Raw genomic sequence first — 27,239 nt, 5'->3', positions numbered from 1 at the left:
GTATTGCATGTTGCTGGGTTTCCATCTTCCTGACCAGCCTTGGAAAGCCCCCTCCCAGATCTTTGGGCAGCAAGCAGATTTGGAGAAAACTGCAAAGTTGGCTCTCCTTTCTGATATCCTGTGGAGCACGAGGCATGAAATAAAAAACAGCACCGCCAAGCTATGGCACAATCTAATTTAAAATGAGAGCCTCATTTGAGGACAAGTGAATGATGTATGTCAATGACAGACAATGGGGCAAGTTACAACCTTTTCCAAAGACAAAGAGGCAAGCTACAACTTTTCTTTTCTCCTGGGTTTTGTTATTTGTATTGCTATTGTTTCACATGACTTTCTTCCTGGAGGAAAATATCTGAGGAAGCCATTACCCGCCTGGAGGAGCGTGTGTAGTGTAGACCAGAATGTTGGGTGTAGTGTGTATACGGGGTGAGAGAGGGCAAGTAGGGGTCTGTTAGGGAACAATGGTAGTCCCATGGAGTAGGGGTCTCATGAGACACAGTGTTTACAAACAATATTTTTGGGTAGAGCTGGAAGGAACCTCCCCAGGCCAGCTAGCCCAACACTCTTGTTCTACAAATAAAGAAACTGAGACCTGGTATGGAGAAGCCTGGGATCCCACCACCAGAGAGCGGCAGCTATAGTTTAGGAGTCAGAAATGGAAAGTCTTGGGGTTTTTTTTGGAAGTCTGTCAATTGTCAGCCAGGAACCCCAGTGGGAAACTCCTCTCCAATGTGGACCACAGGGGTCATCAGCCCCTACCGTCATGGGGGAGGGAATGGAAGATATTTCAATGGGCTGCTTTGGGGCATATTCCCAAGGTCTCCATAACCCACATCCCAATTCCAGTGGTTCTTCCTTGGTTTGTCCTTGGCATTGACCACTTGTGGCATAGCATCCATCACATTGTAAAGCACCCATCCTATGTTTGTCTCCTCCATCAGACTGTGAGCTTCTAAAAGCCCTCTTCATAGTGCCAGGACCACACACATATTAGGTGCTCAACAAATGTTTGTTGCCTGAATGAGCAGATAAATGGATGGGTACATGTGTGTTTAGATGGATGTATGGATAAAACAACTGGTATTTTCCCAGTGAACAAGATTTCAGTTAAGTGTCATAGAAAGTTTCCAGCACCTAGAAACAAAAGGTGGATGGTTAAACCTGAGTTCACTGCTTATCAGTCATATGACTTTCTGCAGGTCTATTCAACCCATGCCTAGCATTTGGCAACAGCTGGACTCACCAAGTGCCAATCCCTGTATTAAATGCTCATCTCACATTGCCTCACTCAAAACTCATAAATAACCGATGAATTAAGCACTGTTATTCCTATTTTAAGATGAAGAAACAAAGGTGCAACCAGATTAAGAAACAGTGACATAAAGCTTGAAATTAAGGTTCAGCATCATGTGCTGCTTGATATCTGATGAAATTAAGGGGGCCTCAAACAGCCTACTAGGCTACTCTTCTTATCAGACAGGCCAGGTGCAATTCTTACTTGTCTCTGAATAGCACGATTCAGTTCCCTGCTGGACCACAGAATTATACAAACAGGCCAATCGTTGTGAACAAGGAGGCACCATACCCTCTTGATGCTACAAAGCCTGCCTCCCTCAGCCCCCAGCTGTTTACACTGCTCCCGGGTGAGACCCCCCCTGTGGTCCTGCATGATGGTGGTGTCCTCCTCCCTAGGCTGTGAGAATAGATAACTAATAAACTACTATTGGTCTCATCTGTCTAGTGTGTGTTCAGCCATCCCCATACCCTTGAGTGGTAATCTCTCTCTCACCAATGGGGTGAAGAAGTCATCAAAACAGATACTTACCCAAGGTCACACAGCTAATGTGCCATGAAGCTGGGACTTGAACTGTAGCATCAGATGCTAGAGCCTACAGCCTCTATTTGTGCCAATTTTTTCACAGTTAGCATTCAATAATAATTATGTTCCTAGTCTGTAAGTAACATAAGGTCAAGGGCCATGTCTTTTTCAGAACTGCATCCCCATAGTCTAGCATAACACCTATAGTATTAAAGGATAATTCAGTAAAGTTTTATAAGTGAATAAGCAGATGGACAAACCACATATTTCTGAACTTCAGTTTCTTCATTTAAAATATTAGAATAATTTCCCTTTATCTCACTACAGATAGTTTTTCAAAGGTGGTAAAATCTGTAGCTTTGGAACCAGATGACTTGGATTTAAATCCAGGTTTCACCAATCATGTAAACTTGCACAAGATCCTGAACACTCTGTGATTCAGTTTTGCCATTATAAAATGAAAATAATAATAGGACCTACCTCACTGACATTTAGACCTTGCCATAAGGTCTAAATGGGTTCACATATACAAGCACTCAATAATGTTAGCTTAATTACTACTGATTTATGTGCTTATTGTGAAGAACATGTTAGAATGTGTATGTACAGACTCAAGGAGAGTTGTTGAATGGGTGGTTTGTCTTTGGTGATGTCCCAACCCTTACTACCAATCCCCTGTGGTGGATACTACCCAGAAACCATTCTATTCCTTCCTTTTTCCTTCCTAATAGAACCCAAATTTTGTTGAAGAATTGGCCTTTCCCACACATGACTCAAGGGAAGATGGTCCCTTTCCCAGCTAAAAGCAGATCATGGCTAGTCTACTTCATTGAGATAATTTTATTTCCTTGGCCAGTGATTGGTATAGGAGAGGGCATGTGACCCAATCTTGCCTGATGAAAAACAAGGAGAGATGAAGGGAGGTGTATTAGGGCCTTCCTATTTTTCCTCTGGATGTTTCAGTGGCTGGAATAGACCAATGGAACTTCAGCTGCCATCTTTTGCCAGCTTGAGGACAATGAGAGAGAAGAAGCAGAGGAGCAATTAAAGTTCTGATGACCTCTGTCTGAGTTTCCTCCACGTCTAGGCTTATTATTTTGTGAATGATAATACATTCAGTCCTTATTCAAGACCATTTGGGTCCAATGTTCTGATGCTGGCAGACAGAGTATCACAATTAATGTATTTCTTCTTGTACTTGGCATCCTCATACTCTTTCTATCGCAATCGATTATTTTCAATCAATTTTTCTCTCAATCTCTCATCACATCTGAGTGTAGCTGATTTTTTTATGTGTCGCTTCACTCTCTCTCTCTCTCTAGACTATACACTTAGGGACAGGAGAGAAAGTGTCTGCTCTGCTTACCATTGTATCTCTAGGGTCTAGGTCAGTGCCTGGAACAGAGCAGACACTTAATATTTGTTGAATGAATAAATAAATGAATTCCCTAGTCCTTGAATTGTTATTAGATAAGACTAGATAAAATCACTATCCCAGATGTACTTGGTTTTGAACAGAAAATTCTAGAAGGGGGGCAGCCCCAGTGGCGCAGCAGTTTAGCACCGCCTGCAGCCAGGGGTGTGATCCTGGAGACCCGGAATCGAGTTCCACGTCGGGCTCCCTGCATGGAGCCTGCTTCTCCCTCTGCCTGTGTCTCTGCCTCTCTGCCTGCCTCTCTCTTTCTCTCTCTGCTTCTAAATAAATAAAAAATTAAAAAATTTTAAAATTTTAAAAAATTTTTTAAAAAAGAAAATTCTAGAAGGTTTACTAGAAAATTCTTGCTGAGTTTTATGAGATATTAAAGGTCATCTTGAGGAAATGATATTGTCATATTTTGGATTACACTTCCAATGTTGGCAGATTGAGTAATGTAGACAAGTTTCCCTCTGAGGAAAACTAAAAAAACTGGACAAAATATTTTCCAAAAATCAGCTTGAAAGGGTGGGAAAGCTATCAAGGTAGTAAAAAATTACTAAACTGAAGTCTGAAAGAGGAAGGAAAGCCCAGAGAGGAGAGCTTGGCATTTGGGGCTGCCTTTGCCCTGGGAACATTTGCAAATTCAAAGGATGCAGCTGAGAAACTGGGAAATGTTTTTGACAACATTTGCGGGTAAGAAAAAAATTGTACTTCTGTGATCTGTGAATGTAGAGATCAAATCTCTAACATTTTTAAGCCCTGAAGGGCTATACCTTAAAAGTAAAGGTGAATGGTCAGTAAAACAGCCCTTATATAGACTGAAATTCAGCTCCTAGACATTTGCATACCCAAGAAAGTCTCAATCTCACAATATTATTAACATTATTAACAGTATCCAAGTGCTCTGAATGACATTAGGAGCCTAGCAGAAGCAAATAATCCTTTGTAGAAGGTAAAATTCAAGCTCTCAATTTATTTTTATGATTTATGCACAAAGACAGCCAGACCCATAAGGAGATAAGGCATCATATATGAAGATCAGGAGAAATAACATGCAATAGAAGCAGATCATAATGACTCCAATCGATTAGACCCAGAGTTTAAAATAATGATGTTTCCTGTGTTTGGGAGATAAAAGACAAGATTTAAAATTTTAAAAGAAGACTGTAAAAAAACAAATATTATTTTATTCTCAAATTAAAAAATTAAATAACCAAAATTAAGAACTTAAAGAAGAGGGACACTTGGGTGGTTCAGTGGTTAAGCATCTCCCTTTGGTCCAGGGTGTGATCCTGGAGCCCCGGGATCAGTCCAGGGAGCCTGCTTCTCCCTCTACCTATGTCTCTGCTTCTCTCTGTGTGCCTCTCATGAATAAATAAGTAAAATCTTAAAAAAAAAAAAAAGAACTTAAAACTTAAAGAAGAAGTTTGAGTCAGCTGGGGAAAGACCTAATAAATTGGAAGATAAGGCAGGAAAAAAATATCTAGAATGAAACTTAGGAAGAAAAAAATAATTGAAAAATGCAAAGATGAGAGGCAGGAAGGATACTGTCTTAGTCCATTCAGACTGCTATAACAAAAATATCATAGACTAGGTGGCTTAAATAGAAACCATTTATTTCTCACAGCTGGGAAGTCCAAGATCAAAAGGCCAGAGATTGGCTTCTGGTGAAGGTCTGCTTCCTGGCCATTTCTCACCATGTCCTCATGTGGCAGAAGCAGGGATAGAGGTCTCTGAAGTGTCTTTTGTAAGGACATAAATCCTATTCATGAGGCCACCGTTGTCATGACATACTCACCTCCCAAAGGCCCCACCTCCTAATACTGACATATTGGGGGTTAGGCTCTCAGCATATGAATGTTGAGGCAATACAAACATTTGGTCCATGATAGATACAGTGATAAATTCTAATAAATGTTTAGTGGAGTCCCAGTGGTAGAGGAGAGATAAAATGAGACACATACAAAATTTGAAGAGGTAAGGGCTAAAAAACTTGAATTCACAGGTAAAAGAAACCAAAGTGATCTCAGTAGGATAAATAAAAAGAAATCTACATCATAGCAAAATTTTCTTGAAACCAAAAGAAAAAAAAATGCTTAAAGGCAGCTATGGGAAAATTAGACATTTTACCTTCAAAGGAATAATGATTAAACTGACAATTGACTTCTCATCAGAAATAACAAGAATCAGAAGATAATAGAATGATCATTTCAATGTGATGAAAGAAAAACTATAATGCTCAGAGAAAACATCCTTCAGGAATAAAAATGAAATAATACCATTTTCATACAAACAAGAATTGAGAGAATTTGTCACCAGAAAATCCAATCCTAAAGGAAATGTTAAATGGTATTCTTCTGACAGAAGGAAAAATGATCCTATGTGGAAAGTCAAAGATGCAGGAAAATCAACAAAAATGCTAAATATGTGGAGAAATCCAAATATTGACTGGCTATAAGAAAATAATAAAGTATCATGACTTTTTAAATATGGAGAGAATTAAAATAAACACGAACAATTGTATATAAATCATGAGGGTAGAAACTGCAGTGCAAATGCTCTTTGCATTGTCTGGGAGAAGATAAAAGCACTTTTTCATATTTGGTTTTCATAAATTAAAGATGCATGCTGGAATCTCTAGGGAATCATTAACGCATAGCAAGTTCTTTTATTACTTCCTACCCAACAGAGTGGGGAAAAGAATAATTACAAATGATCTATCCAAAAGAAAGCAAGAAAAGAGGAGAAAGGGAGCACACGCATCAGGCAGGACAAATAGAAAATACTGAGATGGTAGATCTAAACCCAAACACAGTGACAAATTAAATATAAATGGACTGTGTGCCTCAATTACAGTTCAAGAGGTTAATTTTAAAACAATTAAATGCTGTTTACGTGAGATAGGTCTAAAATACAAAGATAAAGTTGAAAGCAAATAAAATGGAAGATGATATTGCATGCAAACACCAACCAAAAGAAAGCCACTGTAACTATGTTAGTATCAAAAAGTAGATGTCACTAAAAGGCCTCTAAAGATAGACCTTTTGTAGCACTGAAAGGTTCAAGTCACTAAGAAGATGTGACAATTCTACATTTACATGCACCTGGTGACTTAGCTTCAAAGCCTATGATGCCAAAATTGACAGAACTATAAAGGAGAGACGTGATTCTACAATCTTCGTTGGAGATTATTTTGAGTTTTACTTTTGTGGAAGCAAATAGCACTTATTCTGTGCCGGGCACCTTTCCAAACACTTGGCATGTGTTAACTCATTCAATCCTAACAATCATCACATAAGACAGGTATGCTTAATAGGTTAGATTCTGAAAAACCAAGAGCTTAAAGCACTTGCTCAAAGTCACAGAATTAAGTGTCAGGGCTGAGATTTAAAACCAGGCATTCTAGCTCCAGAGTCTTGATGAAACACAGGGGGAGACACTAATACTACTCTCTCCATAACTGAAAAAACACACAGCCAAAATCTACGAGATTCGGAGATCTGAACATGGCTGTGAGGCTCTCTGTTACAGGAGCTCTGCTCGGCCCAAGTTTTATGGCACAGTGATGTCCACCAGTGGGTTGTCGGGAGGTTGATATGAGATCACACATGTTTATAAAATGGAAAACTGGGCAGCCCGGTGGCTCAGCAGTTTAGAGCTGCCTTCGGCCCAGGGCGTGATCCTGGAGACCCAGGATCAAGTCCCACGTCAGGCTCCCTGCATGGGGCCTGCTTCTCCCTCTGCCTGTGTCTCTGCCTCTGTGTGTGTGTGTGTGTGTGTGTGTGTGTCTCATGAGTAAATAAATAAAAATCTTTAAAAAAAAAAAAGGAAAACACTGTACAAATATTAGTTCCATTGTTTGACCCCTGGTCTTCTATTGTCGCAGGTTTTTAAATTATAATCTCTTCAGATCCTAATTATAAAGTTAAGAGTATAAACAACCAATAAGTTGTTATTGCTGAATCACAGTTTATACAGTTGGGTATGAAAATGTTTGTGTAAATAGAATCTGAGTGAAACATACTAACAAACTACATGCCAGTTCTTTGGTATTTTTTGCAGTCCACTGGTGTGTGATTCAGTGTCTGAGATACCAGCATGGGCTCGCTGGAGGATGGTATGACCAGAGGGCCAGCGTGGGACCTTATGCACGTCGCTGACCTTGGGCCTCCATGTCCTTGTTCATCCAGTGATCATGCCCGCTCGAAACTGCCTCACTGCCCTCGCAGGACTTCAAGGAGAGTTCTCGGAGACCAAATCGGAGAAGCCTTTTCAATTATATATGAGGCTAAACAAATGTCAGGCATTGTTAAGAACCTCAAATGGTGCGGATAGCTTGACTAGTCTGTTTTACGCTGTTTCATATGTTGTTAATAATAAAAACTAACATTTATTGAGAGCTTGCCATGTGGCAGGCACTGTGCCAAACCCTTTATAGGCTGCGTTTCATCCATGCCTCACGGCAACCCAAGAGGCAGAGTGGTCCAGCCAGATAGCCTACGGCCATCTCCAGCCTCCACCACTCACCAGCTGAGTGTCCTTGAGCAGGTGATGGCTCCCCTTTGTGTCTCAGTTTTCTCATCTGTAAGTGCTGAGAACTGTGTCTGGCACTTGTTAAGTGGTTTATTGGAGTTTGTTTTATCATCTCCACTTTATAGACAGTGAAATGGTTGTAAGTGGCAGGTCACCCAGCTGATGCAGAGCCAGGCTGGGATTCTAACCCGGGTCTCTCTGGGCCCAGAGCACACACGTGTAACCACTATGCTCCCTATCCCCTACAGCCTCATCAGCAATGTCAGGGTCCCCAGCCATTCACAGAACCTGTCTGAAGCTCTGCAAACACGAAGGAAGCTTAGAGTCCCTTTCCTTGCAATAATCCTCCACAGGATGCTTAACTTTTGGCTTACACGGAGGGAGGTGGAGTTAAGAGGCCTTACACCCCGCTTTTTCTCCCACATTTTTCTCACTAATGCTCAGCAGAGGATAAAAAAAGGGGTGGCGGCTCACAGAAGCATTTGCTACCCAAATGTCAACTAAAACATCTACACTCCTTGTACCTCTCCCCAATTCCGCAACCACCACCACTTAGCCTCTGCCCCCAGCTGCAAATTGCCTGGGAGATGTTTATTTCTGGTACATGCTTTAGGATGAGCAGCAGCAGCTGGGAAAGTCTGGGGACAACTTCCCTTGGCAGTACAGGAGGTGGATCCTCTTTCCAGAACTATGCGAACACAAGCAGTCTCCAAGCAAGCACCCTCTGGTGGCTGCCCCGGCCTGGCAGGTGTGAGATCACAGGGAAGAGGCCAGCCCCTCAAGCCTGGAGCAGAACGGGAGGTTGAGGGAGGTAGCATCCTTTTAAAATTCTGATCACTGGGTTTAGTGAGGCTGGCTGGAAGCAGAGATCAGAGGGTTTCGTTATTGGTCACATTTTTATGAACTTTTTTTTTTTGTTTTGTCTCAGGCTGTGCTCCCCTATCTCTTCTCTTGGACTTCCAAGAGTATATACCTGTATATACCTGTATATAACTTGTGAGGTTCAGAAATTTCTGCATGCCCCTCCAGGCTGAGGACATCAGCCAAGGGCTAGCACCACCTCTCTGCTATATGGAGAAACAGGACAGGCTACTTCTCCCCACCCTCTCACCCGCCTTCCTGAGGGTCTGCTTTCTCCACCCAGGGCCTCCAGCTGCCTGAGGGCTGATGCTCCTGACCCACAGTTGTTGCAAAATTATATCCCTATCCTCTCCCTCTTAAAGCTCCTACTGTGTTCAGGACCTTGGAGAAGAAAATGATGTAGTCAGTTAAGTTCAGACTCTGAGTGAATGGCTGACATTCGCTGAATAGGTTCACCTACCTTCCCAAGTGGAATTTGCTCTTTCAAAGAGTGTACCTACAGCCAGAAACTTAAACAGCAGGATATCCGGCATTCCCAGACATCCCAGGTGCTTGGACTGGTGTGAGAAAGACCTGGAGGCAGGATCATTAGAGTGGTTTGGAGCCTCTCTCAGTGTCCCGCTCAGACCCCCTGGGTTCAAGTGCTTACTCTTCCACTTTCTGGCTACAGAAACTTGGGTCCAGTTGCTTTACTCCTCTAAACCTGGAAGTAGACCCTGATACAAGAATTTAAGTACAAGTGTTCTGGAGTGGAGGGGGGTAGAGGAGAGGTGATCCCAGGAAGCATGGTCAGGGGAATGACAACACAGAGAAGGGAAGGAAGCCAGTACCAGGTGCAGTAGTGAGCTGGTGGCCATTGTGGGCAAATAGGGCTCAATTCCACCAGGCTCCCCAGGGCACTGCAGAACATACCTCAAAGTGGTCCCTCGGGAGGGATGTCTTAGTCTGTCTGGTCTGCTGTAACAAAAATACCCTAGACTGGGTGGCTTATGAATAATAGGGATGTATTTCTCAGAGTTCTGGAGGCCGAGAAGTCCAAGATGAAGGTGCCAACAGATTGAGTAGCTCATGAATCCTGCTTTCTGGTCCATAGACAGCATCTCCTGGCTGTAACCTCCAATGGCAGGAGAGGCAAGGGGACGCTCACAGTCTTTTATTGTAAGCACACTAATCCCATTCTTGAGGGTTCCACCCTTGTGACCTAATAATCTTCCAAAGGTCCCACATCCCAGTACTATCACCTTAGGGATTAGGATTCAACCTATGACTCTGGGGATGAAGAGACAAACATTCAGCTCATAGTGAGGGCCATGGGAACTGGAGTAGTCATCCATGGCTTCCATCAGTCATTGGTTGGGGACTGCTCCCACCAATTCCCCAGCACTCCCAGCCTGCTGACTGAGCTCTAGGGGCCAGAGAAAACAGAAACGTAGGAAAACCTCAAGATATGGCATTTCACGGGAATGGCGAGGGACCAAGGGACTACATTGGAATATTGATAGTGATGGCTATGCTACCCATTCTGTGGGAACAGAAGACCCACTGCAGGCCAAGGGGTGGGATGAGATGGTATAGGTTGCTTGGCACAGTATCTGGTCCATGGTCAGCGATGCTCAGTGATTATTGTTGGTCCTATTATTCGTGTTCTGGGCATGCTAAGTAGTAGCCACCAGGCAGAGCATATGGTATGTTTTGGAGAGTGGTAGGAAACACAATAAGGAAGGCAGGAAAAAGTCCCATTACTCAAGTTTTGAAGGGCACCCAGGGCACAGGTTTGACCCAGTAGGAAGGGCTGGGAGGAGTGCAAGGTTCCATGGTGAGCACAGCGAACAGTACCTACCAGGGCCAACGTCAGAAAAAGAGTCTTTGTGGAAGCTCAAGCAATGATTATGAAAGCCCACAATGTGTTGGGGAAGCATGAGGGGATATCTGAAAGATGATCTGGAAAGTGTTGGTCCTTTCCCTTCTTCATAGAACCTTCCTGAGTTGGCCAAAGGCTACAAGCTTCTGTCCCCCTGACTTGTTTGAATACAGACCTCCCTGTCCTTCCCCCAATCTCACTCAAAAACCTCTGAAGCCTTCTCATTATCTATCAAATGAAGGATGATTAAAAATATCCCACAATAGGACCAAAATTATTTCCACCCTTATCTTTTAACCCCCCCCAAAAAAATCCCTAGGATTTATTCCCCGCCCCCTGAGTTTGATCTGCCTCCAAAATAAAGGTTAAACTGTAAATGCTTTATCTGGGCCTTTTTAGAGCCAAAGGATGTCCTCCGGGAGCTCTGTCCCTGGCATTTGAGCCACAGATGCAGTGACTCATAACTCTTAGATTTCATCCCAAAGTGAGAGAAGAACGATGAGGAACCAACACAGATCTAAAAAATCATGGAAAATGCTCACTCTAAAATGCACAAGGGTAACCTGTACATTTGAGGTTTACTTGGAGAAATGTTTCTCTTCCTTAACATGGATGTGGATGGTACTAGATGGGAAAGTATGTTTATTGTCGGTATGGATGCACATGCGTGCATGCGACCATGTGTATGCGCATAAACCTGCAAGTTTGGCCCAATCATACCCACTAGAATGTGCTTATAGAATGGCCCAGTTCCTGGTCCCCGGGTCATGTGCACAATTGAGAATCTCTTTCTCTGCTCCACTTCTTTGTTTGAGACTGTCCTGGAAGCCCTCCGTAGGCCCATCTTGATTCTGGTGCATTCCCCCCAGACTCTTAACTTTCATGTCTTCTCCCTGAGAAGATGGGTCGGGGCCAGGATGAAGGTCTGGACAACCACCTGGGTGGTGCAGAGGAAGGAACTACAGGAACAGAGGCAGGAGTTCCAGTTCGTCCATACTGGGTGCTCCACCTAAGGCAGGTGTTCTTCCTACTGTTGTCGCTGTAATGTTTCTTCCTGACATCACTTCTCCTGCCTGGTCCATGGTCAGGGCCTTCACTCATCTAAGCTGCATCAGGAATAGCCTTTCAATTCGCATGCTGACTGCTACCTCGAGACTTTTAAGGCAGTTTGTATTATCTCGCACCCTCTGACATGTTTTTCTTCAAAAGGATGTTTCTTCATCCGTCCTGCGTGTCTGTTTGTGTTGTGACCATACGCCTTCCCTTTGATATCTTTACTGCAAAATACTGTACATACTTGTGGCTTGAGAAATGGAAATCAGAAAATAACTTCCTGGATTCGGCATAGGTTGTACACAGGGCTTGATCCCAGGAGGAATCCCGGTCCCTGACCTTCGGCGATAGGACCAAGATCAAGGCTCAGCTGAGCATTTGGAAGATGGGAGCATCCACCCCTCTCTGGCATTTTGGATCGGACTTTCTATTTCAAGTGGAAAGTGGCATGAGGACGGGGGGGCGCTGGGGAGCAAACATAAGCTATTGGGATAAATGCATTTATTCAAAGCTAACCTTCTTCACGCTTTTGGCCAGGATGAGACCTGACATGACAAACTGAAACCTAAGGCCATTTATGTGTGACCCAATCACCTTCTCATCATCTCCATTATTGGCCTAGGACACTGACACATGCCATTCAAGCAGCAGATAACAAAAACAGCCCTGTAGCTTGCTTCTACTTTGGTGTCTTCCTTGGAATTTATTATATCATGTTTTTGGCAGATGATGTGCCTTCCCAGTGACTAAGTTAGCTGAAGTTTATCTTCATTTTAAAAAGAGAGCCTGCATATCCTAAGCACAGACCAACAGACAAAGCCCGGGCCTGAGGGGGCAGAGAGGAGTCCAGGAGTCAGGGTGCCTCCCAAGGTGGACCCCCCCACACACCCCCACCCCACGCTGGCATGGTGAGTGGATGCACTGTAGGTACCTTGGGAGCAGAGAACAGAAGAGAGTAGGGGATGACACCTGGTGAGGGGAGCTGGAGGAGAAGAATATTGGAAAGGAAAGTTAGAGAAAGGGAGGCGAAAGGTCCAAGAGATGAAGACAGGGGACCCATCTGTCCCACTTGGCCAGGGATGGCTCCAATTTTGATACTGAAAGTCCAACATCCCAGGAAACCTCTCAGTCCCAGGCAAACTAGTTGATCACACTAGATCACAGAGGTGAAAAATGTAAAGAAAAGAGAGAGAGGTGCCCTTCAAAATGAAAGCAGACCGGGTTGCCTCAAGTACTTCTCTGGAAGAAGAGTGTGGAAGTCCTAGCTGAAGCAGTGCCCGGGAATGGCTGGGTTCCTTCAGAGGGATGGCATTGACCCACCTTTCCCTTTTAGAGAAGCCAGAGCTCCCCCGCCCCAGACTGAAAGCTTGGGAGCCAGAGATCCCAGCCCCAGGACCTCTCTGGACTAACCATTCTCATACAGTCCTGGTCTGAAACACCTGCTTCCCCCATCCGGCTGGGGTGCGGTGATGAGTTCTGAGTCTCTTGGCAAAACACCCGGATTTGAATCCCAGTTCGGCCATGTAGGTGCTGTGGGATCTTGGGTGAATCCCTTGCTGCTTTGAGCTTAGATTTCTGAAGTGGACTCAATGACTCTGGATTTTGTCTGTCCAGCATACTTTGTCATTCTTTTTTTTTTTTTTTTTTTTTTTTTTTTCTGTTTCCTTTAGGGAACTCTTCTATGATACGCGGTCTTGGCGGGGCTGTCGGTTATCACACCCTTCTCTTCCCAACTCCTCGGGACTGGGCATGTGCCATAGACTGGGCCAGTTACAGTACCATATTCTCCAGATACTGACTGGTTCCGGCATGGACATGAATCAAAACCCTAGACTCTTCTGCTGGTTCTAGGAGGGAAGGCTGTCTCTCTCCCTTTAGAATCTATAAAGTAGAAGCTTGGGTCTGCTGGCTACATCTTCCTAGCAGGCAGAGAAATCCTATCTGCCGCAGGAAAGGAGGACAGTGTGAAGCCAAAGTTAGAGAAGATAGAGAGCAAAAAATGGGAGTTTCACTTGAGACTCTTGATCCAGCCATACCTGAGCAATCCCCGTGCACTTCCTGTCTACATAAGCTCGTACACTGCCTCTTCTGCTTGAGTCACGTTGGGTAGTTTCTGTTACTTGCAACTGAAAGAAGCCTCATCAATACAGCCTTTTTATCTATAAAAAGTGAATATAATTCCTTGCAGGACCCTTGTGAGCATTAAATTAGATCGCAGTTACCCCCCCCACCCAGACCCCATACATCACTGATAGAAATGTATAATGGTGCAGCCTCAGTGGAAACAGTTTGTTAGTTCTTCTTCTGATTAAGCATAGAATTACCATACTACTCAGAATTCCACTCCTAGCACCATGATTCATAATAGCCAAAAAGTGGAAACAAGCAAATATCTATCACCTGATGAATGGATAAATAAAATGCAGCATATCCATGCAACAGAATGTTACTTAGCAATAAAAAGGAACGAAATGCTGATGCTTGCTACAGTAGAGACGAACCTCGGATACTAAGTTATGCTAAGTGATAGAAGCCAGACACAAAAGGCCCCATATTGCAATATCAGAAAGGGAGACAGAACATGAGAGACTCCTAACTCTGGGAAATGAACAAGGGGTGGTAGAAAGGAAGGTGGGCAGGGGGTAGGAGTGACTGGGTGACGGGCACTGAGGGGGGTACTTGATGGGATGAGCACTGGGTGTTATTCTATATGTTGGCAAATTGAACACCAATAAAAAATAAATTTAAAAAACCCCAAAAGGCCCCATATTGTATGATTCCATTCACAGGAAATGTCTAGAATAGACAAATCCATAGAGACAAAAAGTAGATTCATGGTTGCCAGGGATTGGGGTGAGGGAAAAAGAAGACCCCCCTTCAGGGGAGTCATGACCATGAAATTAGTGGTAATAGCTGCATAATATTGAACCTTGTGAATAAACTAAAACTTGCTGAATTGTAAGCAAGTTTGGCGAATTCTATGGTATGTGAATTACCTCAAGAAAAATAAATATGCTACGGACACGTCAAGGCTTATTATTATTATTATTATTATTATTATTATTATTGCACTGCTCAACTCAAATCCCAGCTTCGACAAAGCCCTTCATGCAATTCTTTGAGCTTCTCCAGACCGAATCTGGATCGTGCATCTGTCACCCAGACACAGCTGCCCTGTGTGATTTCAACAACGTTTAATAATCATTAAATAAAACATTATTAAAATGAAGGATTAAATAATAATAATTCCTTCAATAAATACGAGGTTATGTCTTGTCTTCTCAGCCCCACCCCTAGCTCCTCCAGCTTGGGCTCCTCCAGTGTGTCTGCAGGTTGAAAGAAGGAGGGCATACCTCTTCCCTCCCCACCCTGCCTGATTAGACAAAGGCACACCTGTTGTCTTCGGGAGCCCCAAGTCCCTGATGAGGACAAAGGGAGCTGAGGAAGGGGAGAATCACTGCTGCTCTCCAGAAACCCTCAACAGCACACCCACTGCTAGATCCCCTTTGGCAAGTAGTGTTTGGCCTTGACAGATGCTCCAGGGAATCCCCATATACCTGGAGTTTGAGAACCCCCAGAGAAAGCCCGAATTTTTGTGAGGCGAGGAAGTGGTTTGCGGCTGTGGGGGGTAGCTGTTACCTGTTAGGATGCTCTAAGTTCAAGGCATCCTGACTCAGGCCCGCTTCCACAATAAAGGTCATAGGACTGGAAAATCCTCCAGGGAACAGGCTGATGGGGTGGCGTGATTCAGGGGCTCAACAAGACCTTCCTGGACTTGGGTGCTTTGTTCTGTCATCCAGCATCTATCCGCCTCATCATCCCAAGGCCAGCTCTCACTTCCCCACCCTAACCCCTTATCAACTTGTGGGCTTTCATGATCCTTTGTCTCAGCCTGGGAGGGGATGTGGGAGTAGGAGAAGGGAGGATGAGTTAGTGAATTCATATTCCTCCCTTCATTCACTCTAGGGGTCCTTTTAGAAGAGCGAAGGGGCACCTGGGTGGCTCAGCAGTTGAGAGTCTGCCTCTGGCTCAGGGCATGATCCCGGGGTCCTGGGATCGAGTCCCACTTCGGGCTCCCTGCAGGGAGTCCGCTTCTCCCTCTGCCTATGTCTCTCCCTCTCTGTGTGTCTCTCATGAATAAATAAATAAAATCTTAAAAAAAAAAAAAAAAGAAAAAAAGAAGATCCAAAAAGCTTGTTTCCTAGAAAACCTTTTTCTTTTGTCACGTTTCCTTTTCTTAAACTATGGCCAGGGGATGACAATACACTGATTCACTTCAGCCTAAACCACATGCCTCCCCCAAAACACACACACACACACACACACACACACACACACACACACACACCCCTCCCAGAGATGGAATCAGCTTTCCCCAAAGTCTGTGGCCGAGTGGGAGAGGTGAGGTTACCAAAATGAAAACCAGGGTAGCTAGCAAGAAGAGAGCAATGTTGGGGAGGCAGGTGCAACACCCATTACTATACTTGCATGAACCTGGGCCTTCTCAAAGCCCACCTCAACCTCCAGGACCCAGCCTGAATGTCAACCCCTCTAGGAAGTCCTTCCAGTCCCTTCCAGACAGGAGATTCTTGGTTCTGTGCACCTCACGTTTCCTGTGCTCACCTGCCTGGTCATCGATCCACTTACTATGTCCGTGGGCGCTGAGGGCTGAGTGCTCTGTTGTGAACCTAACAGGGATTTCGACCTTAATGGGATTTTGGGTCTGGACAAGGAAAGAAAAGTTTATCAAATGATTATACTAGCGGATGTATAGTTTCTCTACTAAGCACAATGAAGGAGAGAGAGAGATGGAAAGAGAGAGTGAGCGAGCACGCACCCTGGTACGGATCCGGATTTGGGAAAGTGGTGAAGGGAGGCCTTCCTGACATAGTGATGTGGGGCCTGCGCTCTAGCTTTCCTCACCTGAGCCACCCCACCCTCTACCTCAGCTCTCTCCCTTGCCGGACAAGGCCAGCCTCCACGTTCACCCATTGGGGTCCAAGACCTGATTTAAAGTCTGTGCAACAAATGTGCATCGGATTTCCTTGTCAGGGGTTAGAGCTACTGGGAAGGAAGGTGGCTGCATTCCAAAGAAGAGCTTTGCCGTTGTAGGAGCCGGCACCCCATCCTCCTGGTTGTGTTGGGGCGCCTCGGGTAGGAAGTAGGAAGGGCAGACAGGGTGGCGTTGGGGGGACGCTCTGCATGTATTCTAGGGTCCGAAGAAGCCCTGGGGCCTTTCCATTCCAAGCCCCCCGGGTGCGTCCAGGCAGGGGGATGTCTCAGAATTGACACTGGAGGGACATCCGCTCCCCTGGGCCAAGAGACCTGAGTTGTGGCCGGGGTCCCTGGGGTCCCCTGGGATACCCCTCCGAGCTCCGTGAAGCTCTTCCCTCCGGGACATGGGAACAGAAACCACTTTTCCTGCAGAGGCTTGGGGTTTGGCGGCGCAGCGTGGAGGGGGCGCCGCGGTGGCTCTGGGGGGGTCTCCGGGACGCCGGGGGCGCGGTGGGGCGCGGTGGGGCGCGGTGGGGCGCGGGGTGCGGGCGCCGGCCCAGGTGGCGGAGCGGCCGGGACTGGCCGGGAGCCCGCGGGCGAGCGTGTCCGCGCCCCTCCCCGCGCGCGAGCCCTCCCACTTCCTCCGCGGGAGCCGGGCTGTCAGGGAGCCGGGCGCGCGGCGCAGTGCAGGCTCGGGGCGCCCGCGAGGAGCCGCCGCCCGCCCCCCGCCCCCCGCCCGCGCCCCGCGCCCCGCGCCCCGCGCCCCGCGCCATGGACCTGCCCAGGGCCCTGCTGGTGGCCTGGGCGCTCAGCCTGGGGCCAGGTACGTGCCCCTTTGCCTCTGCGTCCCGTGGGCGCCCCTGGCCGCGTCGGAGCTCGGCCGCGGGGCGCACGGGGGTCCCCCGGGACGTGGCTCCGCGGAGAGGGAGGCGCGCCCGGGGACGGGGAGCCGGGAGTTGGGCGCGGGGGGAAGAGCTGGGAAGAGCCGCGCGCGGGGCTGGCCACCCCGGGGGCCCCGCCGGGGACACTCGGGCGTCCCGGGAGCGCGGAGGGCGCGTGGACCGGGCTAGGGGGGGGGGGCCGGACGCGCGGAGGGCGCCGCCTGAAGTGTGGGGGGCCTGACACTGCGGCCCCGGGGCGCCGGGCGGCGGGGGGACCTGGGCGCCGCGAGCTGAGCTGAGTCCCTTGGGCCGGGGACGCACGAAGCCCCAGGACGGCGGCCCCCAGGCGGTGGCGAGGTCGCCCGACGCCCCCCCCCCCACCCCCCACCTCGGTACCTGACCCTTGGGGTAGGGACGGGGCAACCCGCGCTCGGATTTATGCAATTATTCAATAAACCTGGGGAAGCCGCCGTGGCCTGGCCGAGACGCGCGCCGCCCGCCTAATGCAATCCAGGTGTCGGGGCGCGGCGGGGACCCGGGTCCCGCGGGGCGCACGACGGGCAGCCGGAGGCCAGCCTTGCGCTCTGCGCCCTGGGCGCCCAGCCTGGGCTTCTCCGCTCCCCGCCCGCGGGCCCGGCCCGCACCCGCAGCTCCGGGCGGCTCGGTTCTCCCCGTGGCGACAGCTTTGGGGCCTCCCCTTTGCGCAGCCGAGGGCCGGGGGCAGGGGGGGTGCCCAGCGCCCTGCCGCGGGGACCGGCCGCCCGGCCTGGCCTCCCCTTCCGCCTGAGTTCCAGGCTGGGGCTGGGGCTGCGGCCAGTACCGAGGGGCAGATGGAGAGGAGCCGTCGGGAAGCACAGGTGGTGACCCCCCAGCCCGGGCTGACTCCCCTCTGGTCCCGGGTACCCCGGAAACAAGTGCACCCCCCCCACCCCCACTCCCACGGTCTACAGCTGAGCTTCTGGGAGGGCCTGTAGTTGAAAGAGTCTCTGGCTGCTGGAGTTCAGTCCGGATCGTAGAGCCACAAAATAAACATTAACGCTTTAAATTGTTGGGGGAAGGGGGCGTTGGGGAGGGCAAGGGGAGGGCTGCCACCAGGCCAGTAGACATCTAGAAACCAGCTGCAGGAGGGCGTGAAGCCCACTCCAGACCACTTGGGAGGGAAGCTCCAGGAGCTGTCTTCAGATCAGGAGATCCAACCCTAGGAAAGGGAAATGCGCTCCCTCCCGTGTGACTCCAACAGAGGAACCACCCCACCAGAGCCTGAGCTGGAGTGGCTGCCTTAGGGGCTGGAGTCAGTGAGACCTCAGGAAGCTCAGAGTGAAGTCTTTGAAATCAGAGCGTAGCTCCGCTGCTGGCTCTGCTGCCCACTAGCTGTACAACCTTGGGTGCATTATGCAATCCCTCCACAGGTTTCCTTCTCTGCAGAAGGGAGAGAAATTCAGACGGAGTTCATAAAGTTCTCCAGATAATAAAGCGAGGCCCTGTCGGAACAATCCTTAATGCAGGGCTTGGTGCACAGCAGGACAGAAGCAATGGTTGCTAATGTTGTTGTTACTCAAGCAGGAATGGGGGTGGGGGTGTGTGTGCTAGGGGAGTGGGGGTGAGGGACAGGGACAGGATCTGTGACTCAGAATTCCCTTTATATGGAGAAAACCACCCTTGAGTTATGTCTGGTCAGTTTGGGTTCTTAAAGTATGGGATTCATTAAACATATCAATCAATGTTGGAACGACATCTGCTTGCAAGGAACTGGGGGTGGGGACCAAGTATGTGTGCAATCTGGGCCTTGCCTGGAGCCGGGAATAAGGCAAGGCCAGGGCAAGCAAAATAGAAGGATCAGAGAGTGAAAGATGCAGAGAAGTCTAAGGGCTGTGGTTCAAACAAGAGATGTTCAGTTTCACTAGGATTAGCAAGGGAGGCTTCCTGAAGGAGGAGGTATCCTTTCAACAGGGTCTTATAGGAGTGTGGAAAGGCTCTACAAGTAGGATGGTTTGTAAGTTAGAGTGTTATTTCCTGGGACAAATTAAAGAACAAAGAGGTGGATATTTCAAAATCACAAGGGTGACCTAGTTTGGACTCTGAAAATTGGAAAGGTCTCGATGTCGATGGGCCCATTCCCCTGGCTTCAGAGCAAGACTTATGTCAGTCTCCCAACTGTATCACATGGATTCAATGTGAGGATTACCAGGAAGCTTGCCTGCCGGTGACGGTGCGGTTTGGCTGAGCAGGGGAACAGGGGACCTGTCACAGGCCAAGTTGGGAGTGAGTCTGCATTGAAGCCATTATGAGTTCAGAGCCCCTGTCTTGCCAGAGCTTCTGCTACAGGCTGGGCAGGGTGGTGGGTGAGCAAAACTATCAAGAAAGCAAGAAAAAAAGAAAAAGAAATAGACAAATCCAAAGACTTTTGTAGCTGACATCCAGAGAAAGCAGATCCATTGATAGGAAGTTTGTATCATAACACAACTGTAGTTAGGGTTGATGAATGAGGATTCTTTTTTTTTTTTTTTAAGGTTTTATTTATTTTAGAGAGAGTAAGTGGGTGGGAGGGGGGGGCAGAAGGAGAGGAGAAGGGAAAGCAGATTCCCTACTAAGCACAGGGCCCCACACGAGGCTCAGTCTCAGGACCCTGAGCTGAAACCAAGAGTGGGACATTGAAGTGATTGAGCCATCCAGGTGTCCGGGTGAGTGATGATTCTTTAAAAACTCAGTCTTTACTGAGCACCTGTAAGCTGCCGGCCTCCATAAAGGCACAGGGTGAGATCATGCACAGGGTAGGGGTGAAGGCCCTGGGGGGGTCTCACTGCCTGGAGTCTGTGCTCTTGACAAATTACTAAATGGTTCTGTGCCTCAGCTTTCTGACCTGCAAAATGGGGATGAAAATAATGGAACTTACAGACTTTGGATAACTTACAGTTATCCAAAGACTAAATGAATCAGTGCAAATAAAGTGCTTGGAAAGCTCCAGCACGTATTAAGCATTCAAGGAGGTTGTCTCTCTTCTCCGTCATCATCAGCAACAGCAGTACTCAACTAAGGGATGTAAGGATGCACGGAGATGTAACTGTCAAACCCAAGTCCCTAAGAGAAGCATAAAGGAAGTGCTGGGGTATGGGAGGCCCAGGAGGGGCATACGTGCCTAGGCCCCAATAAACCCAAACTTTTCCAGCTCCTCTCCCAAAGACCTGGCCCCAAGACTTGATCATAATGGAACTCAGAGATGTTTTCTGCCACTGAGGCTGTCACGAAACCAATGGGATCTCAGAGTGAGTGTCTTATGGCATCTTGTGGAGCACATAAGAACCGTACCGTGCAGCATGGCCCTCATGTGTCCCTGTGAGTAGGAGTCTTATTCAGCAGGAAAACCTTGTCTGGAGAAAGTACCGTATTAGGGCACCATGAGTGTGCAAAGCCTATAAAGGTCCAAGCCCTGCTCTTCGGCTTTGGAAGAGCAGAGAAAGAGATGAAGCTTGTCACTCTGCCCTCCCCCTCCACTGCCCCCCCTGCTGGGAGTTTGTCAACCAAACCTCTCAGCTACCTTTAGCTGAGGAGCTTCTGGATCCTTCCATGTAGAAGCCCTGGGGGCGCTGGTGGGACAAGAGTGGAGTCTCACCTTCTTTCTCTTTATACATCAGAGCCCATCTCTACCCCACCATGGAACCACAGACATTGGCTGTCTCCTTGCTGTTGTCCTTGTCCCAGCCTACACACACGGCGGGCGCCGTGGGCCTTAAGGCACTCAGACGGTGACTCACCTTCATTTTGACCTCTCTGAAGCTCTTTCTGTAATGGAAGCTTCTTTCAACAGCAGGGAACTTCCTTTCCATCCTCTCCCCTCATTGCTTAGAACAAAACTTTCTTCTGAGCTGGCTTGGCTCTTTTTTTTTTTTTTTTTTTTTTTTTAATGGTAGGGATTGTTTTCTAACTAGAAGTAGAATTGATATACAATATTAGCTCCAGGTTGGGACATGGTGATTCAATATATATACAGTAGGAAATGCCCATGGAGGTAAATAGTTGCCACCTGTCACCACTCAAAGTTGCTATAGTACTATTGATGAGATTCCCTGTGCTGTACTTTCCATCTCCGTGACTTACTTATTTTATAACTGGAAGCTTGTACCTCTTAATACCATTTACCTCTTTCGTCCACCCCTCCTGCCCCTTCCCCTCTGGCAAACCAGCTTATTCTCTGTTATTATTTATAAGTCTGTTTCCATTTTATGTTGTTTGTTCGTTGCTTTTTCTAGACTCCACCTGCAAATGAAATAATAAGGTGTTGGTGTCTGCCTGACTTATTTCCCTTTAGTGCAACACCCCCTAGGTATCATCCATGTTGTTGTGAATGGCAAGTTTTCATTATTTTCTGTGGTTGAGAAATACTCCAGTGTGTGCATCTGCTACCTTTTCCTTATCCATTCATCCATCAATGGACTTTAGGGTGCTTCCATGTCTTGGTTATTGTAAATAATGCTGCAATGAACATGGGAGGGCATTTATCTTTTTGAATTAATGTTTTCATTTTCAGGGAGTAAATACCCAATAGTAGAATTACTGAGTCATAGGGTAGCTCTATTTTTAATTTTTTGAGGAACTTCTGTACTGTCTTCCACAGTGGCTGCACCAGTTGGCATTCCCACCAACAGGGCACGAGGGTTCCTTTTTCTTCTTCACATCCTCACCAACATGTGTTATTTCATGTCTTTTTAATGCTGGCCATTCTGACAGGTGTGAGGTGATAGCTCAATGTGGTTTTGATTTGCATTTCCCTGACAATGAGTGATGCTGAGCATTTATTCACGTGCCCATTGGCCATCTGGATGCCGTTTTTGGAAAAGTGTCTATTCAGTTTCTCTGCCCATTTTAAAATCAGGCTGTTTGGTTTTTCTGATATTGAGTTGTATGACTTCATATATATTTTGAGTTTTAATCCCTTGTCAGATATATCATTTGCAACTATTTTCTCCCAGTTGGTAGATGTTGATAGTTTTCATTTCATTGATGGTTTCCTTCACTGTGCAAAAGTTTCTAGTTTGATGTAGTCCCAATTATTTATTTTTGCTTTTGTTGTCCTTGCCTTGGGAGACAGATCCCCCAAAATATTGCTAAGACCGATGTTGGGAGTTTACTGCCTATGTTTTTCTTTAGGAGTTTTATGGTTTCAGGTTTTACATTTAATCCATTGTAAGTTTGTTTTGTATGTGGTGTAAGAAAGTGGTATAGTTCCTCTCTACCTCCCTCCCTCCCTCTTTCTCTCTCTTTCTTCTTTCATTCTTTTTCTCTTTCTTTCTTTCTTTTCTTTTCTTTCTTTCTTTCTTTCTTTCTTTCTTTCTTTCTTTCTTTCTTTCTTTCTTTCTTCCTTCCTTCCTTCCTTCCTTCCTTCCTTCCTTCCTTTCTTCTTTCTTTCTTTCTTTCTTTCTTTCTTTCTTTCTTTCTTTCTTTCTTTCTTTCTTTCTTTCTTTCTTTCTTTCTTATAGCTTTCCAGTTTTCCCAACACCATTTATTAAGGAAACTATCTTTTCCCTCATTGTATATTCTTGCCTCCTTTGTCATAGATTAATTGACCATATAAGTATGGGTTTATTTCTGGGCTCCCTGTTCTGTCCCATTGATCTATGTGTCTATCTTTGTGCCAGTACTATACGGTTTTTATCATTACAGCTTTGTAGTCTAGTTTGAAATCGGGATTGTGATGCCTCAATCTTTGCTCTTCTCTCTCAAGATTGCTTTGTTTTTTGTGTCTTTTGTGGCTCCATACAGATTTTAGGATTATTCTAGTTCTGTGAAAAATGCTAGTGGTATTTTGATAGGGATTACACTGAAACTATAGATCACTTTGGGTAATATGGGCATTTTAACAATATTAATTCTTCCAATTCATGAATATGCTATATCTTTCCACTTACTTGTGTCATCCTCAATCTCTCTCTCTCTTTTTTATTTGGAGAGAGGGAGAGAGAAAGAGGGGAAGGGCAGAGAAAGAGAAGGAGAATTTTTTAAAAGTTTATTATTTTAATTTTTCATTTAAATTCAATTTAGTTAACACACAGTGTACTATTAGTTTTATTAGTATTATTTATTAGTATTTATTATTCGTATTGTTAGTTCAGGGTAGAACTTAGTGATTCATCAGTTGCACATAACACCCAGTCCTCATTCCATCAAGTGCCCTCCTTAATGACCATCACCAAGTTACCCTCTCCCCCTACCCACCTCCCCTCCAGCAACCCTGAGTTTGCTTCCTAAAGTTAAGAGTCTCTTGGTTTGCCTCTGTCTCCATTTTTATCTTATTTTATTTTCCTTCCCTTCCCCTATGTTCATCTGTTTTGTTTCTTAAATTCCACATGTGAGTGAAATCATATATTTGTCTTTTTCTGACTGATTTTTTCATTTAGCATTATAACCTGTAGTTCCATCCATGTCATTGAAAATGGCAAGATTTCATTCTTTTTGATGACTGAGTAATATATATATATCTATAGATATAGATATAGATATAGATATAGATATAGATATAGATATATATACCACATCTTCTTTATCCATTCATCTGTCAAAGGACACCTGGACTCTTTCCATAGTCTGGCTCTGGCTGTTGTGGTCATTGGTGCCATAAACATTGATGTGAATGTGCCCCTTTGAATCACTATATCCTTTGTATCCTTTGGATAAAAACCTAGTAGTGCAATGGCCGGATTGCAGGGTGGTTCTATTTTTAACTCTTTGAGGAACCTCCATACTGTTTTCCAGGGTGGCTACACCAATTCTCATTCCCACTAACAGTGTGAGAAGAGTGAATCTTAAGCAAGCTCCATGCCCAGAATGGAGCCCAACACAGGGCTCAATCTCTGGACCCTGAGGTCATGACCTGAGCCAAAATCAAGAGTAGGATGCTTAATCGACTGAGCCACTCAGGTGCCCCAATCCTCAATCTCTATCATTCATGTTATAGCTGTCAGAGTACAGTTCTGTCACCTCCTTGGTTAAATTTATTCCTAGGTATTTTATTCTATATGATACAATTACAAATGGGATAATTTTCTTAATTTCTCTTTCGGCTGGTTCATTATTAGTTTACAGAAATACAACAGATTTATGATTATTAATTTTATATCCTGCAACTTTGCTAAATTCATTTATTAGCTCTACTAGATTTTTTTGGTGGACTCTTTATGGTTTTCTATATGTATCATGTCATTTGCAAATAGTGACAGCTTTACTTCTTTATCAACTGAGATGCCTTTTATTTCTTTTTCTTGTCTGATTACCGTAGCTAGGATTGTGGGTGCTATGTTGGATAAGGGTGGCAAAGTTGGGCACCCTTGTCTTGTTTCTAATCTTAGAGGGAAAGCTTTCCACTGTTGGGTAAGAGGTTGGCTCTGGGTTTGTTATGTGACCTTTATCATGTTGTGGTATGTGATGGCATCTAGCAGACTCAGAGAAAGTCAGCTACAAAACAAGCTTTAAACATGCGCTAACACATTTCATAATGGTACTTCTGCTGATCCTCATCACTTAATGCCCCTATCCCCCGCCACTACCACCAAACTGCGGGCTATCATCAAGGATTGAAAACCATTTGGAACTATCTTCCCCCAAACAATTGAGAGCTCCAAAGACACCCACATGCTTTCAGTATGGAGTGCTTGCTATAGGGAACTGTGATCCAGGTGGGAACCATACCCAACCCCCATCACGTAAATCCTAACTGTACAAGTTCTTAGTGGAAGCAGCTGAAAGCCCAGACATTTGTTACCAGTGAGGAGAGGAGAGGAGAGAGACTGCAGTTGGTTATCTTGTAACCCCCAAACAAATAAGCTCCCAAAACATCCCATGTAGGGCTTTTGTACTGTGTTCTTATGACCTGAGTCACAACATGAATAAAGTCCGACCTGGAAGAAAAAGTCAGGGTGGTCACACTGCCTCCCTGTCTCTGTCCCTCATTTCTTTCTTCACCTACATGCTTCCTGAGCAGCAGTAATAATCACCATGTGCAGCTCACTGCCTGGATCCAAATCCTTTCTCCGTGAGTGATCCTGGAGAAGCCCCTCTGGGCCTCATTTTCCTTCATCTGTAAAATGGGGAGAACAATGACTTCACACGCTGACATGTGCTAGATGTTAGATGATCTGTACATGATTCATTCCTATCAAGTGCTTAGAACAGCATCTGGCGGCACCGGGTCAGCCCTCAGCTAACAGTCCCAGTTATTACCCTTCTCATCACTTATTATTATCTGATTGATGCCAGCCGCTGTGTGAGCCACCCTCTCCCATCTCAGGCCTGGCTACTGCTGCATGAGGTCACTACCGCGATCACCAGGTTACACATCAGAAGTTAACGGCTCATCCAAGGTCATGCCAATAGAGTAAGAGGTAGTGTCAGGATCGTCTGACATCAAAGCCGCAGCTCTTACTTAATCCATTCATGATATTTCTTTGGGAAATGGGCCTGGAAAACATAGAAAGATGAATAAGATACTCTTGCTGAAAGAGCGATCTTCGGGGAAAATGAGACCAGCACTCGGTTGGCCACCCGCACAGGGACACCAGCTCGGGAGTGGCAACTCCCTTCTTGTCAGTCAAGATGCTGGCTTGGTGAGAAGCGGTGCTCACATGGTGCCTCGGAAGGTGGGAGCTGCTCTCCTTCCCTTACCTCCCAGCTCAGGGCCAAGAGAGGCTCTACTTCCTGTCCCCAGGTGCCCACTACTCTGGACCACACTGCACCGGTCCCTGGGCTCCCTCTCTAGTCCAGCCTGAGGATCCAGGCTGAGCAAATCTCTGCTCCTATTCCCCAATCAAACCCTCTGAACCCCAGACCTAATGAGGTAATTCATGCTAAAGAGCACTGGTGAGTGATGACAACTTCATGTGTCCTACCAGAAGGGATCTACATTTTTTTTAAGATTTTATTTATTTATTAATGAGAGACAGAGAGAAAGAAAGAGAGGCAGAGACACAGGCAGAGGGAGAAGTAGGCTCCGTGCAGGGAGCCCGATGCGGGACTCGATCCTGGGACTCCAGGATCATACCCCGGGCTGAAGGCAGGTGCTAAACCACTGAGGCACCCAGGGATCCTGGGATCTGCATTTTAACCGGGCTGCACCTTCTTTAGAAGCCAGGGCTCTTGGTGGAATGTCAGGCACAGAGACCAACCAAGCAGACCATTTATATGAGCCAGGGGACCTGCCCTTCGTGTGATCTAGCCACTCAGCCCGCTAGTCCATTGCCCCTCAGAGGCATCCTACTCCAGCCCTTGTGGATGATGGCGGCCTCATCCTATAACTTAGGAGAAGCCAGTCTGTGGCTTGGGTGATGTGCTAAAGCAGACAGAGGTTTTTCCACGTGGCATGTGGGGTGAGTTAGGCAAGTTGCTATAGCAACGTACTCCAGGATTCCAAACAGGATGACACAGAGAAGGGGCTCCTGCCTCTGCAGCTGGGGCTGACAGCTTTCTTCCTCCAGCAGCATCACCAGGCTATCAGAAATCCTGACCCTGCAGATTTCCTGGGTCTATTTCTTTGCAGATTGGGAAAACTGTGCCTCAGGAAGGTCTTGGAAAAAAAAACATAAAATGAGCTAGTGGGTGCAGATCCTGATGAGCATTCCCATATGTTCATTCTATCAAGAGGGGGGCCAGATGAGGCTTAGCAGCCCTGCCAAGGGGGTTATGTCCATTAGATACATGGAGAAATTGAGGCTTTTCAAGGTTTTCCCAAGGTCACATGGGAACTCAGGGGCAGGTCTTCTGGCCAAAGAGGAGGTTAAGAATCTAATCTGCTACACCTAATTTAAGGAGCAACCAATGCTTCAGCCAAAGGAA

General features: G+C 46.3%; 1 protein-coding gene and 1 long non-coding RNA gene across 2 annotated transcripts in view; one reads left to right on the top strand and one right to left on the bottom strand.

The window, feature by feature from the left end:
• Positions 1–4,203: 4,203 nt before the first annotated feature.
• Positions 4,204–9,762, bottom strand: LOC111093320. Its single transcript, XR_005381378.1, has 3 exons — positions 9,543–9,762; positions 7,398–8,625; positions 4,204–4,354 (listed from the first exon to the last, which is right to left on the bottom strand). It is a non-coding gene; the product is annotated as an uncharacterized LOC111093320 (long non-coding RNA).
• A 7,513-nt stretch (positions 9,763–17,275) lies between these two features.
• The window catches only part of ITGA11 (integrin subunit alpha 11), a 113,286-nt gene continuing 103,322 nt past the window's right edge, over positions 17,276–27,239 (top strand). The window contains exon 1 of the mRNA XM_038580816.1: positions 17,276–17,362. Coding sequence (XP_038436744.1) covers positions 17,311–17,362 — 52 coding nt within the window. The 5' untranslated portion in view covers positions 17,276–17,310. The remainder of the gene's footprint in view (positions 17,363–27,239) is intronic.

The sequence above is a fragment of the Canis lupus genome, chromosome 30, assembly GCF_011100685.1.
Source record: "Canis lupus familiaris isolate Mischka breed German Shepherd chromosome 30, alternate assembly UU_Cfam_GSD_1.0, whole genome shotgun sequence".
Lineage (NCBI taxonomy): Eukaryota > Metazoa > Chordata > Mammalia > Carnivora > Canidae > Canis > Canis lupus.
This window is presented reverse-complemented; position numbering and strand designations above follow the sequence as displayed.